Here is an 18,086-nt window from a genome sequence, read left to right on the forward strand (position 1 = left end):
CCTACCTGGTCCAAAAGGTTTCAGTTATATCAGCAGCAAGGGTTTCACTCCCTCAACTGCCAGGTGGTCTGAAATACCCAAGGTATAATCAGTAATATGTATTTGTGTGACAAAGACAGCTCTTATTAAAATTACATCTTGCATATGTCCAATCTGCACCAAAGTTTAATGTAGGTTGACTTTCCGCAGGGTAATTCACTTAGTAGGTTTACATGTAGGCAAGTTTGAGACCCAGTATATACAGCTGCCATGCAATCAGTTAGCAGGCCATAAGTAGTGGTGTTACTGTTGTGTGTTGCAAGAGATGTTGGATGCAGGTTGGAACCATAGATAATGACCATGTTTATACAACCACTAGACCATAGAAGAGAGGCATATAATGCTGAACACACAGAGACGTAGAACATGGCAAAACATTTTTTGGCTAAAGATGCTTCTGATGTTTTGATGCATCTAGTGGGGGTACTGCAGTATTTACCTAAGACCTGCATCCAGATATTTGTAATGTGTGCTTACTGCATGACATGGTTACATGGAAATAGCTTCACCAGCTAGGAAACATCCCATCAGGGTTCACAATACCTGTTGGAGCAGAGGATAAGGAGCACTGCAGCCAGAATAGGCGGAAAAGATAGGAGCACAACCTCATGCCGGACAGAGGCAGGTGAAATATACTACAGAACTGGTAAAGGTGAATCAGATTCACAACTATAGGCTATGACACAGACAAAACAAAACAACATAATGTATGCATTATCACACCAAGGTTATAAAACAGGGCATGGACTGTGCATCATAGGTGGCACACAGGTTAGGGTGGGGCAGAGCACAGTCATCATCTGCACAGATGGGAAGACACAGTGACAGGTGTCAGCAGTGTTACTGTATGGGCCAGGTTCATGGGAAGTGGATGTGGTAGCTACTTAGTCGCTAGCAGGTTCTGAGAAGAAAGGGACAGAATCCTGAAGGGGTTGGGTGGAGTTGCCATGTCATAAAAACTGTCACTGGTGGCATGGCGTCTTGTAGCTTGATGCTGTCCATGGTATGGACAGCTTGAAACTAAAGAAGCATGTGTGTGCATCCTAATGAGAGGTCACATATCGGGAACCATTAGCTGCATGGTATCCATGATCCAGATGTACCATGAGTAGTCATGGTGCTCTTTCTGACCACACAGAATATTGATGGTGTAGAACTGTGGCAGCAACAGCATACAGCCTAGTATGGTGTGCCTAGGAAGAGCCTGAGCAGAATCTGTTTCCACATGAGACTGTCCACAGCCAAGTGTTATGGCTTCTGTGGGTGTAGTCAACACAGATGCTGTGTCTGGAATGGTGTGTGTCATCTGGGCATGTCTGACCTGTGACTGACCAGCTCTATTTCACATATTTCCATGGCCACAGACAGCAGGACCTAAAGATGCAGACTGGTGAACAGTTATCATCTATCTCGTGGCTGCACAAGTGGATGCAATGCCAGCCATACTAACCTCAGCAGTAGCACTGTTTGCTCCCTACCTCTACATGCCATGTCACTGTGCAGGTGCTGGATATCATCTCATAGGCAAACTACAGATTGCACATTATTCTGCAGACAACATAGCACATTCACCAACTGCACAATGGTTTGTGTAACAGCTGCATGTGCCTTTATCAATTATCTGCACATCTGTTAATTAATACCACCTGTTCTACCCAGGTTTTGGATAGACCTGCAGTCATGATGGCACAACAAACCACCATGCATCTTTCTTGTAGCATAGGGTGTACAAGTATAGCTCAAAGATGCCATCCAGGCTGGGGACTCCTGTGTAGCCTGGGTGAGGTTCACATTTACAGAAACAGCCACCAAACACTGGTGAGACTGTAGTTTTGGCCTGCAACACACAGGCTTCTCATATGTAGGAAGTATGTGTCAGCCCTCCAATGTTACTGCTGCAAACAGGGCCATTGTGTTATTAGAGTGTGCTATGTGCACAGAGCCCACACCATCAGCCAGAAATAACTTCCTGACATCAGGCATGTACTGGACACTCCATCAGTAGAGGCCATGAAAGCATAAAAACAAGATACTTATGGAAGTACTGAAATACTTAAGCCCCTACATGGCAAACATTCTGGAAGATGTCAAAGTCTGAACACCACATGGATACTTACATATCTTGTTGTGCAGCATGCTGCACTTGCAGACTGTAGGTACCTGGAGAACAGATATGCAGAAGTCACCCGAATACGTCCTTTTGTACACTCAGTGCACTGTGCAACCTGGCAATATAACAACTCAGTGCACCCCCTAAACATGATTGTGCAGTCATCATCAGTTCAGCTCCCACATCCAAGCTGCAAATAGGAATGATGTCACACTCGCTACTTCACAGACTGGGACATGAGGAACTCCTCTGCATATGTGAGACACTTTTGTGATACAATCTACCTCCTGTGGTGGACATGTCTTTGGCAAAGACCCATGTTTTGTTCTTGCATGCAATACATCTGTTACCCTTTGCTGAACCTGATGTGGGCCCCTATTATGGCCCAACCACAACACTAATATCCTTTACCAGTCCTTCCCCATCTACTCCTGAACAGGTTTATCTATATTACGTCTGCCTTTTTGTGACACTGACATTCCAAAGACAGCAGTAGGTTGACGGGACACAATTGGCTGTAGGTGTGAGTGCATGTGTGTGTGAGATGGAAGAACAACCACGGCATTGCTACCCAACTGGTGGTAAGAACAATGGCTCTAGGTGATGATCACTTTTGGTGCGACACCCCAATCCCAAGTGGAAAAGATACACCTTGTCTTTATGTAAAAAAATATATTTCATTAAATCTGCAATTATGACTAATGTTAATTATTACATGCAAGCCTTTGGTTTACTATCAAATTCATGAAGGCTCAACCTTGAATACCTGAATCCCTGAACCACAACAACGGAAGCTGTCCAGTCGATTCGCTTGGAAGGCAAGAACTGACATTCAACAGTCAATGGACCGCTCACCATCTGAAAAAAAAAACAAACACCATTGTCCTGGCATACACATTTATACTGTTTTGCAGGGGGCAACCCTCATGCACCCCCTCACACCCCCTGCTAATTATACATTCTAACTATGAGATCGCACTACAGTGACGAAAAGGGTAATTTTCCTGATCCCCACTGTAGTGCGATCCCATTCAAAACAGCGACTCTCATAACCGCGAATGTAAACTACGTGTTGATGTTTCAGAGTTGACAGGATTTTCGTTCACAATGTTGCCTATTTGGACTTTTACCCTTGACCATATAACATCGGTAAGGAAATTTCACAATTTTGATACTAAACCCAAGCCTTTACCTGAATTCTTAGAGACTGACTGCATGAGTTTGAGCCCCTCCTTCTATGATCATTATCATTTAAATTCCAACACAAAGGGAATGTTCTACATGAAGGAAATTGTTAAATATGTTTCGGCCTTTGGTAATGTTATCTGAGAGTCATCAGAGTGGTAATTAAATATCTAATGCAACTAGAGGGACTTTTATTGATACTGCTAAACAAACATTATGCAACTTTAGCAGAAGAATTAAAAGGGAGAAAGGTGAAAAAGTGAGTTTATAGGAAAGTTAGAATATGTTACTCTACAAATGTATTACTGTGAAAGGCTCAAGTTAAATTAGGATAAATAAAAGAAAGATATGATACACAGAAATTGTAAGAAAATATTGTAACAAACTGCTGGAACATTTGAAGGAAACAGTTAAAGAAGCAATTTTGGAAAGAATAACAAGAACATCTTGTATTTGGGATATTGTATGGAAATTATCTCACAAGAAAATACCAGTTAAAAGACATGAAGTATAAAATGAATGAAGAACTGAATTCCTCACAAGGTATGCAATGAAAAAGAGACAATAGACCACTTTATAATTATAAATGACTACAGTTTTTAAATGTTAGCAGAGAAAGCTGTTACTTGTTTAGAAACATTCTGGTGAAAGCTAAGATTGATCTCTATAAGTATACTTACATTCCCTACAATGTCTGTTTTGAAACTATGACCACTGGTTCTATAATTATAATTCCCAGTATTTAATGACTATTACTTTATAATCAACGTTCACAGTATTCTTCATATTTCCACAAAGTGTAAAATAATATGTTTTTATGCTGAACATAAAACTGTTTTCAGAGAACTTTAGAAGTTGGAGATATGGGCCTACATAGTACTCTTACATTTGTGATGGATGTTAGCAATGCTTCTCACCTAGCAATCACCTAATTTTGCTATTTACAGGTGCTCATTCACCATACTTCTCAACCTCTTAGCACAAGAAATCCGGACAAAGAGCAAAATAACGGAGGGACGACAGCCAAAATCTAGGGATAGATTTTAAATATTGCTCTTGGAAACTTAGAAAGTTTGTAGAATAACACAATTTGTGTTAGCATGCATTTTCTGAAGGATATGAAGTCTGGAACTCAAATATATGTCTTTATTTAGTGACTTCACTTGTCAGTTATTTGCCAGAAAACCACAAATTTTATGAGGAACAAACCAAAATACGAGGCAAAAATCCAGACATTCTGTAAAAATCTGAAGAGTTGAGAGGTATGTCATCAAACTTTATTTCTGAAATGAAGACAGAAGTTATGGCCCCATCAACAAACACTTCAATACTACACTGCTTGCATACAAATTGTCTGAGAGTATCCTCTCCCCTACTCACTGCAGACTCAGTTTTTGATTTGGTTCAATTAACTGTATAAATGCCTATTTTAACAAATTTAGCATTTCCAGTACAACTATAAGTGGAATCATGCAAACGGTTTTGCTAGATTCAGACTTGCTGCAAGCACAATCAGATCTTCTTCTATGGTTAACAGTTACTTGTTCAAAGAATGCTGTCAAGTTTAGAAAGAAAGCCTTCTCTTCATTAAACCATGTTTTCCTTGACTGAGAAATGTGAAGCTGTGTACTCAAAAGATCCACGATCGCCCATTCAACTACTTTAAAAAGAATGCCTGTTAAATTGCTGGTTTAGTAATATCTGGATCTGAAGGAACTCTCCTTCCTTTATGAAAAGACACTGCCACCACTTGTCTGCGCCAATCTTTTAGTAACCAATTAAAAATGTACGGTAAGAAGTCTAACAGTGTTACTTCTTTCACCGTATAGGCTTGGCCATTGAGTATCATCAGAGTCATAAACAGAAAGTGCTCCTGATTAAAGCTGTTTCTAAAACATTTTCTGTAGTAATTAGCATGTTAATCCAAAGCTTTATCTCCATTCTCTCCATTTTTTTTTGCTATTTTAAAACTGCTTCTAAACTCTTCAGATATGATGTTTCCTAAAATGAGCATAATACTTAATAAGCAGTTTTATGAAAATCTGTAGAAAATGTAATACTTAATTATTTCATACTGTTCTAAAGGAAACAGCCTAAGTAATGATCACATTATACACCTTTAGTTCAAGTTCTGTTATATTGGTTAAACAAATTACCTGTTGATCTCCATTTAGTTTCACAGCACCCCTTCCCCTCAAACATGCACAAAAAACACATACATACATTTCTACAGAGGTATACTTTCAATAGTGAATGTTCAACCTTGCCTTTTAGCACAAGTTATATCATCAAATACATACCACTTTGACTCTTTAAATTCATGTTTACTAAGGTTTAATGTTTGCACAATGGCCACCGGACTAAATAATTGGCGGCTCCTTGTAGAGGTATACCTTAGCCTGGATCTTCTCCTTGGTAAATACAAAATACAGAGACAAAATTGACTGTTAATAAGCAAATGCTTATTTATAGCAAGTCAAAACTGCTGAATGTGAATATTAAATTATATTTCAGCTGGATTTCAGCTTCCAGTGCACCTCTGTGGTATGCTTGTCTCATCTGTTGATTTTATTTTCATAGCAGTTGCTCCATTTCCATAGGTACATATGTTTAAGCCACAAACAACTAAGGAATGATTTGTCTTTTTTATACAGGCATTTATAACAATGCCATACTCTGCTTAAACAAGCACAGGACTTATAACTTACTGGTATAGTGTTTCCTAAGAATAAATTCACAGTTTGAAAGTGGGTCTCCATCTTCAAAATCAACAACAAATGCTGGTCTTCTGCCCAATGCTAGAACAGCAACAATTAGTGCAAAATATGCTGTCATTCCCCATATCACATATGATTTATTATTATGTGGATCTTCATATGTAAAGAAATGTATCCTACTAGAAGTTCCATCATGCAGTTCATACGAATGAGAGAAGTGCTGAGCTGGATTCAGAAAGTAGTCCAGAGGAACACTGAATACATCACTGACTTCATCTTGATTTGGAATAGGCTGAAATGTTTCCTGAATGAATGCCACAACTGGTGTCACCAAAAGACCAGCCTTGAAAGGTGGGGGGAGACAAAACAAGTTTTGTTAAAGTTATTTTAAAGACAGATTCAACAATTTTCTATGGGCACATAGTCTACACTTAACAAAAAATGTTTACTATAAGAGCTATGATAAATGAAATTCAAATTTAAAAGCATATCTGTATTTCACCAAAATGACTTCTTAGTACACAGTTTTCCCTTCAGAATGAAGCACAAAACTTGTCTGAAGTGTAAACTAAAACAATAACAGTTATGCACTTACCACGACGATGATCCCAATGATCAAAGTATATTCTCTTTGATACCTTTAGAACTGCCACAGACTTACGTCAGCTTGGTTCACACAACTTCTTCCAACCTCCAGCTCCTCACCTTTTCCCATAATGTACCACACCCCTCACTTGTTCTATATAAAAACAGCACATTGCTCAAGAACAAAACACAATATGGTATACCAAGACAATTATGACTTACCCCAGCAGTCATTAAACCCCTCTAGGCCTTTTTTCAATGGGAGCAGGGAGGGAGAGTAAAGGTATGTTAAGACAGATGGACTCTGATCATACAGAGGTGTCATTATACTAAGTACATATGTAACCTTTATATTTAGGATGAGCCAAGTCCATCAGCTTCAATACCTTTAGGAAAGAGTTCACAGATCATCCCTCCTTGCTGGTATCATGAAATTATTCCTCTCAGAAAAGTTGAGCCAAAGGAGGACACAGACACTGACACTGCATCTAGCTTGTAGCATCTTATGAAGGTACACGCTGAAGCCCATGCCACAGATGCACAAATTTCATCTATGGATGCATTTTTGAAATATGCCAGTGATACGACATTGCTCTTATTGAGTGTGTTATATGAATACATGTTCAAATATTGCCACATATTTGTGACAGAACATAATACACTCAGAAAGCTCCATGGACAGGGTAAACTAAAAACCCTGGAATTGAATCTACTTGTAGTATTGACCAGAAACAACTGTAGGTCTCTATGAACAGACCTTGTCCTACCAACATAAAACCTCAGCTGTCTGTGTAAAGTGTGCTCGCCTTTACTAGCATGATTAGTGAAAAATATGGTGGATTAACAACCAGGATGAAATTTAACTCTCTTTCTAACTTGGGCATAAAGATTAGATTTGTCTGCAAGGCTATTTTGTCCTTGTGAAAGGTGAGGTGGGAATAATTGCCACATAATTTCCAGGATTCCTCTGGCTAAAGTTACAGCATCCAGAAAAAAATAATCTTCGAAGACTAGTATTGTAATGCTTCATTAGAAAAGGGAGCGATTTCAACTTTTCTAACAAAGTTCCATTTGTTACTTGGCTCTTGAAAGGGTGTCTGATTACAGATGTACCCAGTAAAAAAGTTTTGTATAACTTGAAGCCAGTGAGATGTTGCAAGATACCTAATGAAAATTGCAAATAAATGAAAGAATTTAAAGGAATAATTGAGGCCACTACCAAATATTTGTTAATGATAGTCCAGAATGTCTGGAACAAGAATTGAAAAGGGGGCCAATTGTGGCACCAAAGCCTTGGTTTATATAACAATATGTTAGACCTGTATCACACACCAGTTGAGTCCAACTAGATCCACAAAAGCAGTATTTATTAAGCTCAAAAATAATAGGACACTTTTCGTTAATCCGCAATAGTTTAACTTCATCAGATACGCACTTCCTTAGAAGCAAGAGTTTAAATAACCCACTTGTCACACCACATGGTCTACAACCAAAGGTTGTTGGGTGTGGCAGCTAACACTCCTAAAAGGAACCCTTCCCTCTGAAGCAGTAAAGCTAATTTTGTAACACACAACAAAATATCCAGTTTGATAAAAATGTGTCAATGTATGCATATAAATGCATACAAGTGAAAGATTCACTGAATGTAACACACTACAGTTCAAAAATACAGAAATAAACAATGCATATTTAAAATATCAATAAAATACTTAAAACAAGTACTGTTTTTCAAACAAACAAGCAACCGTGTTACTATTAGACTAAAATTTGATATAACAAGTGTTTACAGATACACACATTTTAACCAAGTCTAAAAGACAAATTGTTAGTGTGAGTCAATGCCTTTTAAATAATACCAAAGACAGTACCACTATAACAGCCCCACACAGTTACTGATAGTAACACCCACTGTTTATCTATTTAAACTTTTCAGTTTTAGTTTCAATTTAGAAAGAAATTAACTGCTATGGTAGTTGAGATTAGATTCTTGCCATTACCCTGGAATCAATGAAATTAGTTCCATCATGTGCATTTTAAAACTGAAAAGTTTAAATAGATAAACAGTGGGTACTACTGTTAGTAACTGTGTGGGGCTGTTATAGTGGTACTGTCTTTGGTATTATTTATTTTACATTTGTTAACCGGGCTGGTCTAGCTGGATACATATCCGTTTTCAGTAGAGGCCCGAGGAGAAAAGCTCCAATACAAAATGGAAGTACATGTTTAAATTACAAAATTCAAAGTATAGTTACTACAAAGAGAATATAGATTACATATGCAGGAATGAAAAATTACATAGATGTTATATAAGACAAGGACAGACATATTTAATTAAAAGGCATTGAATCACACTAACAATTTGTCTTTTAGACTTGGTTAAACTGTGTGTATCTGTAAACACTTGTTATATCAAATTTTAGTGTAATAGTAACATGGACTGTTTGTCTGAAAAACAGTACTTGTTTTAAGTATTTTATTGGTATTTTAAATATGCATTGTTTATTTCTGTATTTTTGAACTGCAGTGTGTTGCATTCAGTGAATCTTTCACTTGTATGCATTTATATGCATACATTGACACATTTTTATCAAACTGGATATTTTGTTGTGTGTTACAAAATTAGCTTTACTGCTTCAGAGGGAAGGGTTCCTTTTAGGAGTGTTAGCTGCCACACCCAACAACCTTTGGTTGTAGACCATGTGGTGTGACAAGTGGGTTACTTAAACTCTTGCTTCTAAGGAAGTGTGTATCTGATGAAGTTAAACTACTGCGGATTAACGGAAAGTATCCTATTATTTTTGAGCTTAATAAATACTGCTTTTGTGGATCTAGTTGGACTCAACTGGTGTGTGATACAGGTCTACTCAGGATTCTTTGGTGTGGATTAGCAGTTTTTCATTTTCTGCAGTTTGTTATATAACAATATGTTAGCCATATGGAGTGCTCTAAATAAGTAAAACAGAATGCACCTTAAGGGAACAAGTTTGTGAGCACATTTATGACATTGGGGTTAATAACATCAAGAATGCCTTAGCAAGACATACTATGAACTATTCCAATTTTGAAATTTTTTTCTTTATAGTATTGGAAAAAATACACATTGGTTTGTTTCCCGGTAACTGGGAATACCTTATGGAATGCAGGCAATTATGGTGGCAATCAAATTACGAGCACAAGATCCTTGGCCTTAATGACTCAATTAACATCTTGACTGTTGTATTGTGCACACTGTTTTTTTGCTTATTAGTATATTTAAGTAGCAGGGAGTGGAGGGGGGAATTCCCCCTGCAAAAAAAAAAATAAATAAATAAAAATGAATAAAGTTTTGAAGTCTTTTGATTTTTTTTCAAGTTGTTTGAGTACTCTGTACTCAAAACGACAGTGCTTTTACACACTTGTCACAGATTCACATATATATATATATATATATATATATATATATATATATATATATACACACACACACACACACACACACACACACACACACACACACACACACACACACACACAGTGTTTGGTTTACTATCATGTTTCACATTGGGATTATGGGGGGGTTGGGGGCTAGCCCCCTTACAAACACTGTTTTTGAAAAGTTTTCCCTTTATGTTTTTGGGTGCATCATGTTTTAGTTATTTAATATTAATCTGTGTTTCAGTGAAATTTACTTTCAAACATTTTGCTGGGTGAGTTGTTTTAAGACAAGATTGCTATTCAACCAATGGAGCTGTAATCACAACATATTTATTACACTGATAATCACATAAAAATGGGTCTACTTAAATCGATCTAATGCCAATAATATTGATATTCAAAATACCTACCAAAAAATATCTAAAATGCAAAACATCAACAAAATCTATCTTATTGTAGGGAAGAGTACAGTGGATATAACAAGTTTACACACCCCTGTTAAAATGTCAGGTTTTTGTGATATAAAAAAGTGAGACCACAATAAATAATGTCAAAACTTTTCCCACCTTTAGTGTGACCTATAACCTGTACAAGTCAATTGAAAAACAAACAAATCTGTTAGGGGAACAAATAAAAAAATTTAAAAAGTACAATACTCTTCTTGCATAAGTGTGCATACCCTTAAACTAATACTTTGTTGTGTGTGCACACTCAAACTGATACTTTGTTGAAGCACCTTTTGATTTAATTACAGCATTCAGTCATCTTGGGTACACACCTGCCATCAACTAAAGAGACTCTGATTAACCCCAAACAAAGTTCAGATGTCCTAGTAGGATTTTCCTGACATTTACTCAGTTGCCTGCTACACCAAAAGCCATGGTTCGCAGACAGCTTACAAAGCAGCAAAGAGATCTCATTGTTAAAAGGTATCAGTCAGGAGAAGGGTACAAAAAAATTTCCACAGCATTGGATATACCATGGAACACAGTGAAGACAGTCATCAAAAAGTGGAGAACATATGGGACAACAATGACTTTACAAAGAACTGGACGTCCCTCCAAAATTGATGAAAAGACAAGACGAAAACTAGTCAGGGAAGCTGCCAAGAGACCTACAGCAACACTGAAGGAGCTGCAGGAATTTCTGGTAAATACTGGTTGTGTACTACAAGTGACAACAATCTTCTGTATTCTCCATATGTCTGGACCATGGGGTAGGGTTGCATGACAGAAGCCTTTTCTTACATAGAAAAACATCCAGGCCCGGCTAAAATTTGCAAAACAATACATCAAGTCTCCCAAAAGCATCTGGGAAAATGTGTTATGGTCCGATGACAGCAAGGTTAAACTTTTTGGCCACAATTTCAAAAGGTACATTTGGCACAAAAACAACAGTTCACATCACCAAAAGAACACCATCTCCACTGTGATATAATTAAATCAAAAAGTGCTTCAACAAAGTATTAGTTTAAGGGTGTGCACACACAACCAAGTATTAGTTTAAGAGTGTGCACACTTAAGCAACCAGCGTATTGTACGTTTTTTTTTATTTTTTTATAATTTTTTCCCCTAACAGATTTGTTGGTTTTTCAATTGAATTGTACAGGTTATAGGTCACATTAAAGGTAGGAAAAGTTTTGAAATGATTTATTGTGGTATCATTTTTTTATATCACAAAAACCTGGCATTTTAACAGGGGTGTGTAAACTTTTTATATCCACTGTATATGCTGTTTCCCCACTATAATGCAATCTTGGTGTTGGTATATTTAAGTATCTGGGTATGGGGAGCACAGCCCCCTACATGGGAGGTGCAGACGGTCTTGGGCCCCTGAAAAAGCAATGGCCTTGGATTTGCTCAGTCTCTGATGATATTTTCTGTTTAGATATTTCTGAATAGATATTTTGAATATCAATATTATTAGCATTAGCTCAATTTAAGTATACCCACACACACATATAATATATCACACACATACACACACGCACATCATAGGTACCCATATGTATACACATACTAAATACAAAAAAGCAACAAAAAGTAGTAAACCCAGTTAGAAAATATGCAGTACTTAAAAGCAAAGCAGCACATTAGACAACCCCAAGAGGACTTGAAAAAGACTTCTGAAAACAGGGGGTACTAAATAGATAAACTTTCAACAGACATTTACAATACTGATTATCTGTCCTCTTAGTGTATAGTCTTTGTCAAATTACCTTGCAGCTCCTTTCAGTGACTTAAACATATAGGTTTGTACTATTTTTAATGAATACTTAAGAAGGAGTTTATTATAAGCTGTATCAGGAATACAAACTATTGAGAAATGCTGATTTGCAACACAGTTTAACCAGCTAAGAGCTACTGCTGTTATCTTTTCAAACTAGTTAAGTGCTCTGGCAAGTAAGCATCTCTGGAAAAGCTTATTTAGTGAAGTTTCATGATGTATCATTTCCCAACTGAAACATTGTTAAAGGAAGTAAGCATCATTTAGAAAGATGCACACATTTATTCATCATGTCTTGACCAAGTAAGTGGGCTAATCCATGGGCCCTTTTCAGTTAGGGCCAGCCTTGAATGGCCAGGGTAAAAATATTATCCACACACACACATTTACTTGTCTCTATATCTGTACGTCATTCTCCCTTTATATATACATGTACATGCATGAAGAGCAGCATAGTGCCAAATTGGGATGGGAGGCTGACATTGTAGCAGAAGGATACCAACACAGGGACTACATTCATGGGTTCATAGGTTTATACTAGGCTAATGGCCCTTGAGCCTTTACAAGCCTAACCCATAGGGTTACCCTGGCATCATGCCACCCGCCCTTAGTTCCCAGTTCCTCTGTTAAGCAGAGCCACTGGAGTGATCCCCAGGGTGAAATTTCTATTTCTTATCCACTCATCAAGATTTCTCTTGAAGAGGGCCAGTGAGGTGCTCTGCTTGACATGTATGGGAAGTCTATTCCATAGCATGGGCAGTCTCTGGGTTATGAACCTGTCCCTCCAGCATGTTCTGTTTATTGTGGTAATGAGGTTGAGGTCTCTGCAGCGTGTGGTGCGGAGGGATTTGGATTTCTTTAGATGTCGCATTTCTAGCAGAGCTGGGTCAGACACGGGTTTGTAAGTCAAGCAGAGATCGCCTCTAAGTAGATGATACGAGACAGAATAGTTGGGAGTTTCTTTGAGTCTGTCCATATAGGACAAGTGTTTAATGCCTAGGATCCTCTTTGTGAGGTACTTCTGTGGCCTGTCCAGTTGCTGCAGGTGTCTAGTGAGATACACGCCAAATGGGGCATTGTACTCGATGATTGGCCTAATGACGGAAGAGTAGAGGGAGACAATGACTTCTTTTTTCCTGGAAGCAAAACCCTTAGTAATGAGATGTGCCACATAGAAGGACTTTCTGACCACAGTGGCAATGTGTTGGTCAAAAGAGAGGTTGCTGTCAACCTGTGTTCCCAGATCTCTTATAGCACCTTCTGTGTTCAGTGGACTACCATCAAAGTGTTAATTCATGGGAACAGTGTTTTTCCCAAAGGGGATGATGACACATTTTTTTGGCATTGAGCTTAAGGCCATGATTCTGACACCAGTTGTTGGTCTCAGTGAGGCCTTTCTGTAGGATGTCAACATCACTTGGGGAGTTAATAATAGCTCTCAACGTGCAACAGTCTGAGAAAGTTGTTAGCCAGAGTCCCTTCGTACTGGCCAGGACTTCAGAGAAGTAGATACCCAACAGGAGAGGACCCAGGACTGAACCCTGTGGGATTCCACTCATGACTGGTCGGCAGTCTGACTTGCAGTCAGGTACTTTCACACTGTGGGCTCTATCTGTGAACCAGTTTGCAACCCACCTAGTGATATAAGGGTTGATGCCTAAGCTTAGTGAGTTTTTCTATGATTCCTGAGTGGGGAATGGTATCAAAAGCCTTGGCCAGATCAAGGTAGGCCGTATGAACCACCTTGCCTTCATCCACAGCTCTGGTGACTGACTCAAAGAAGTTAAGTTGAGCAGGTATGATCTACCCTACACAAAATCTAATGTGTTGAGGAGGGATTCAGAAAATTGTGTGAATGGGTAACTGAAGCCTGAAAATAGAGTCATACTTCCAGAAATAGCTACAGCATGTGTGGGATAAATCACGCCAGAAAACAGGAATGTTCCTCCAAAATAGAGATAGCTCTCTCCTTCCCCAGAAGGCAAGCTAACGAAGGCAGATGCAGAGCAATGAGCATAATCCAGGGGTATATGAGGAACATAAGCACTAGACAGAAAGAAATTTGTGATTTGCAAGGACTTGGGAGGAGCTTTAGGGCAGAGACCTTCACACTGAAAGTTTGGAAAAAGGCAATTTGGATGATTATTTTAAGGATCAAAGAAGGGACTACATTTGCCTGGTATATCTAGAAGCCAAAAGAAAGGTCAAGCTGCATGGAAGCAAACCTCCCCAACTGTCTCTATTTTGGAAGAACATTCCTGTTTTCTGGCATGATTTATCCCCCACATGCTGTACCTATTTCTGGAAGTATGACCCTATTTTCAGGCTTCAGTTACCCATTCACACAATTTTCTGAATCCCTCCCCATCACATTATATTTTTAAAATTATCTAGGACACAGAAAACCACACTACTTGACCAACAAACTTGTGGTAACAATAATTTAAAGAAACAGGACACATATTAAGGAAGGAGGGGACACATCTTACATCTTCCTTTTTCAGAAGCAAAAATAAAAGATCTTGTGTGGCAGAATTTTGCAACACAGTTTATTAATGTCTACAGATTTTACATTATCTCTTTGCTAATGTGCTTATATTTTCCATAGTTTTTATCAGTCTGTTTTTTAAACGTGCTTCTAAACATACCTCTCAACCCGGAAACATCAAAAATCTGGACAAGGCCCATGAAAAATAGGTACAAATCTGTATGCTGGTTAACATATCATTTGCATACATAATTATGTAACCCCACCCAATCCAATGGAATTGTGGGATACCAACTTTCAAATGCAAACTGAAGAACAGACAACTAAAATATGGCACCGGAGTCCCCCTGCAGCCATTTTAATGTCCCATTACCCGGCTATTTCGCCCAATTTACCATAAACACTAATGTGCATACTGCTTTACTTCTACAATGATTATTTGGCTTTTATTTTTACATTTTACTGGACAATGCACAAACACTAATAACTAGTAAAAGACGAAAAAATGCACAAACCACCAAGAAAATCGTCGCACAAGCAGTATGCAGACAATGAGAGCCAGTGAGCCCTGAAATAATCCAATGTGTACTTTAAATCAAGCCAACACATCCAGTTCAGTACAATTCAGTATAAGGATGCTTTATTTATTCAGACAAACAAGAAGGTATAAGAGCTTTCATTCCAAAAATAAAAGCAGGAACTTCATCAGATACAAGGAAATTAAGGAAGTAAACTGTTTTAAATAGGAAATCTTACATGACATCACTTCCTGGATTAGTGAAAACCACTCCCAAGTCTGAAACACTACACATAAATGTTTCAGCACAAAACAGTATAAATATCAAAATATAAAAATATATAAAAATACATATAAAAACTGATTGTGCAAATGTCAACACCGTAAACTATGTATTATAAACACAAGAATAAATATGTAAATATGTGTATATATAAAAAAGCTTTTAAGATGCTTTTGAAAAAATATGTATGTATATAAAAACATATAAGTAAAATATGCATACAGTTAAAAATCCATTAGGAACAAATGAATAAATTTCATGTACATATACATATAACAGGTATGAAGGCCATTTAAAAAAAATTGTGTACCATATTCATATCTAAAGGGAATGTTTTATCTCACAAGAGCCCTCAATTTAAGCAGACTGCTTATGGAAAGGCCGTCATTTAAGCATGGCCAATGAGTGGCATCAAGTCGTAATTGCTATAGCAACTTGGCTTTTTCGAGTAAATATGGACAGGCTGCCCCCCTATTATGTCTTTTTTGGACTTCAAGTACTACAAATTTGAACTGGTGATTGTTGTACTCACTAATGTGTCTAGCAAGTGCATTCACTTCATTAGCATCCCTTATATTCCTAAGGTGCTCGCTGATCCTATTTTTAAGCTTACGTTACGTCTTCCCCACATAAAAACATGGACAAAAGGAACATAAAGCACAATAGACCACTTTTTCAGTTAAACAATTACACCTCTCAGGTACTTTTATTTTCGTTCTATTAATTTCACATTCACTGACTTCCAAAATGAAAGGGCAAAATTTACATGCCCCACACTTAATTATATGACCCTTCCTATAGATTCCATCATTATTACATTCGAAAATGTTCTTCAAGTTAGGGCCCTTCTTGAAAACACACACAGGTTTTTCTCCTAAGATTTTAAACAATTCTCTGTCACTACTCAACAAATTCCAATTCTTACACAGAATATCTTTAATAGTGTATGCGACATTTGAGAAGACAGTTGAAAAACTTGTGTGGTAATTAGTTACTTCAGACATAGAGGAATGGTGCCCCCTATATATTTCCTGGTTATGGACAATTGTTTGGTCATTCACAACAGTGTCCGTGACTGTTTCAGTTATGTTCAACCCAGTCATATCGGGATGGTCAGTATTAGGGGTGCCCAAAATTGGTGCAAAATACACACATTGTCTTTTCTCACTAACCTCCTTCATGATGTTGTCAATTAAATTGGGCGGATAACCTCTTCTCAAGAACATTTTCTTCAAGTTAAGGCATTATCTGGTGAAACCTATCCAAGTTGTCACCATTCGTGCTGCACACACAAACTGCCCCTTAATAACTGCACGTTTCTGAGTGAATGGGTGGCAGCTGTCGACATGCAGAAAACTATTGGAATAGGTTTCTTTTCTGAAATTTTCAGCCACAAATCTCTGTTGTTCCAGATCTTTCTTTAACAGAGCATCAAGATAGGAAATTACACATGCATTAACACTATATGTGAACCTCAGAAAGGAGGTGGAGTTGTTAATATAGTTAATGAATTCAATGATTTGTTCTCTCGGGCCTTCCCATAAAATAAACATGTCATCCAAATACCTCATGTAAGTATGACAGAATCGGAAATATGTTGATTGTTTCAAAGTATGGTTTTCCCATTTCAACATGACGATACTGGTGTACAGTCCCCCACATGCTGAATCCAGAGAAACCCCTTTTGTTTGTAAATAATACTGATTGTCGAACAAGATAAAGTTGCTTCTCAGCACCATATCCAAAATCTGTTCGTACATATTGATTTTGTCCTGGGGTATTCCCTTAGAAAACAAATAATCACAAAACCATTCCTCCCCGATGGAATGTGGGATGACAGAATATAAATCTACTACATAAACTGTAATAAATAAAAAGTCGGACCTAAAACAAGTGTTATTGATTTTCCTTAAGAAGTCCCAGGAATCAATACATAAGTGGGGTTCATCCAAAAGTAACTTCTTCGGTTCAGTATCCAAAAATTTGGCTAAGGGGTGCATGATTGATCCCCGGCATCAACCATGGGATGCATGGGTGGTTGTTGAATGCTTTTATGGAGTTTCGGCAAACCAAAAATTGTGGGTGTAATTGGAAATTCCATTGTCAGATAGTGTAGTTCGTGGAATGAAATGAGACCATCAATAAATAAGTCCTGGATGTACCCCCTTATTCTATTGCATGTGCCATTTAACTCATTTAAGGAACTTTCACAGTAAGTATCTGTATCCAAGATATATTTCATTTTGTTGATATAGTCATCAGTTCTCGTAATGACAACCGCACCTCCTATATCTGGTTTCATTATTCTGATGCCATATAGTTGTAATTAAGCTCCTCTTTCTCTTCTTTAGTTAAATTACTACTGAAACTATTGTTTCTAAACCTGTTACCCAGATTTCTAATATCGAGTTCACAAACTCTCTCCAAGGATGCTAAAATAGGATGGGTGGGGGATGGTAAGAATACCTCGAGTGGTTGACATACCTGTTCTACCCCTTGAAACAAAACCTGTAAATTCAATT

At 37.7% G+C, this 18,086-nt stretch overlaps 1 protein-coding gene across 3 annotated transcripts in view; it reads right to left on the reverse strand.

Moving 5' to 3' along the window:
* Nucleotides 1-4,589: 4,589 nt before the first annotated feature.
* The window catches only part of NUDT7 (nudix hydrolase 7), a 169,579-nt gene continuing 156,082 nt past the window's right edge, over nucleotides 4,590-18,086 (reverse strand). For all 3 annotated transcript variants that reach the window (XM_044081811.1, XM_044081812.1, XM_044081810.1), the window contains one exon: nucleotides 4,590-6,394. In XM_044081811.1, coding sequence (XP_043937746.1) covers nucleotides 6,032-6,394 — 363 coding nt within the window. In that variant the 3' untranslated portion in view covers nucleotides 4,590-6,031. The remainder of the gene's footprint in view (nucleotides 6,395-18,086) is intronic.

Source organism: Protopterus annectens, chromosome 8.part1, assembly GCF_019279795.1.
Source record: "Protopterus annectens isolate FY-2018-M chromosome 8.part1, PAN1.0, whole genome shotgun sequence".
NCBI lineage: Eukaryota > Metazoa > Chordata > Ceratodontiformes > Protopteridae > Protopterus > Protopterus annectens.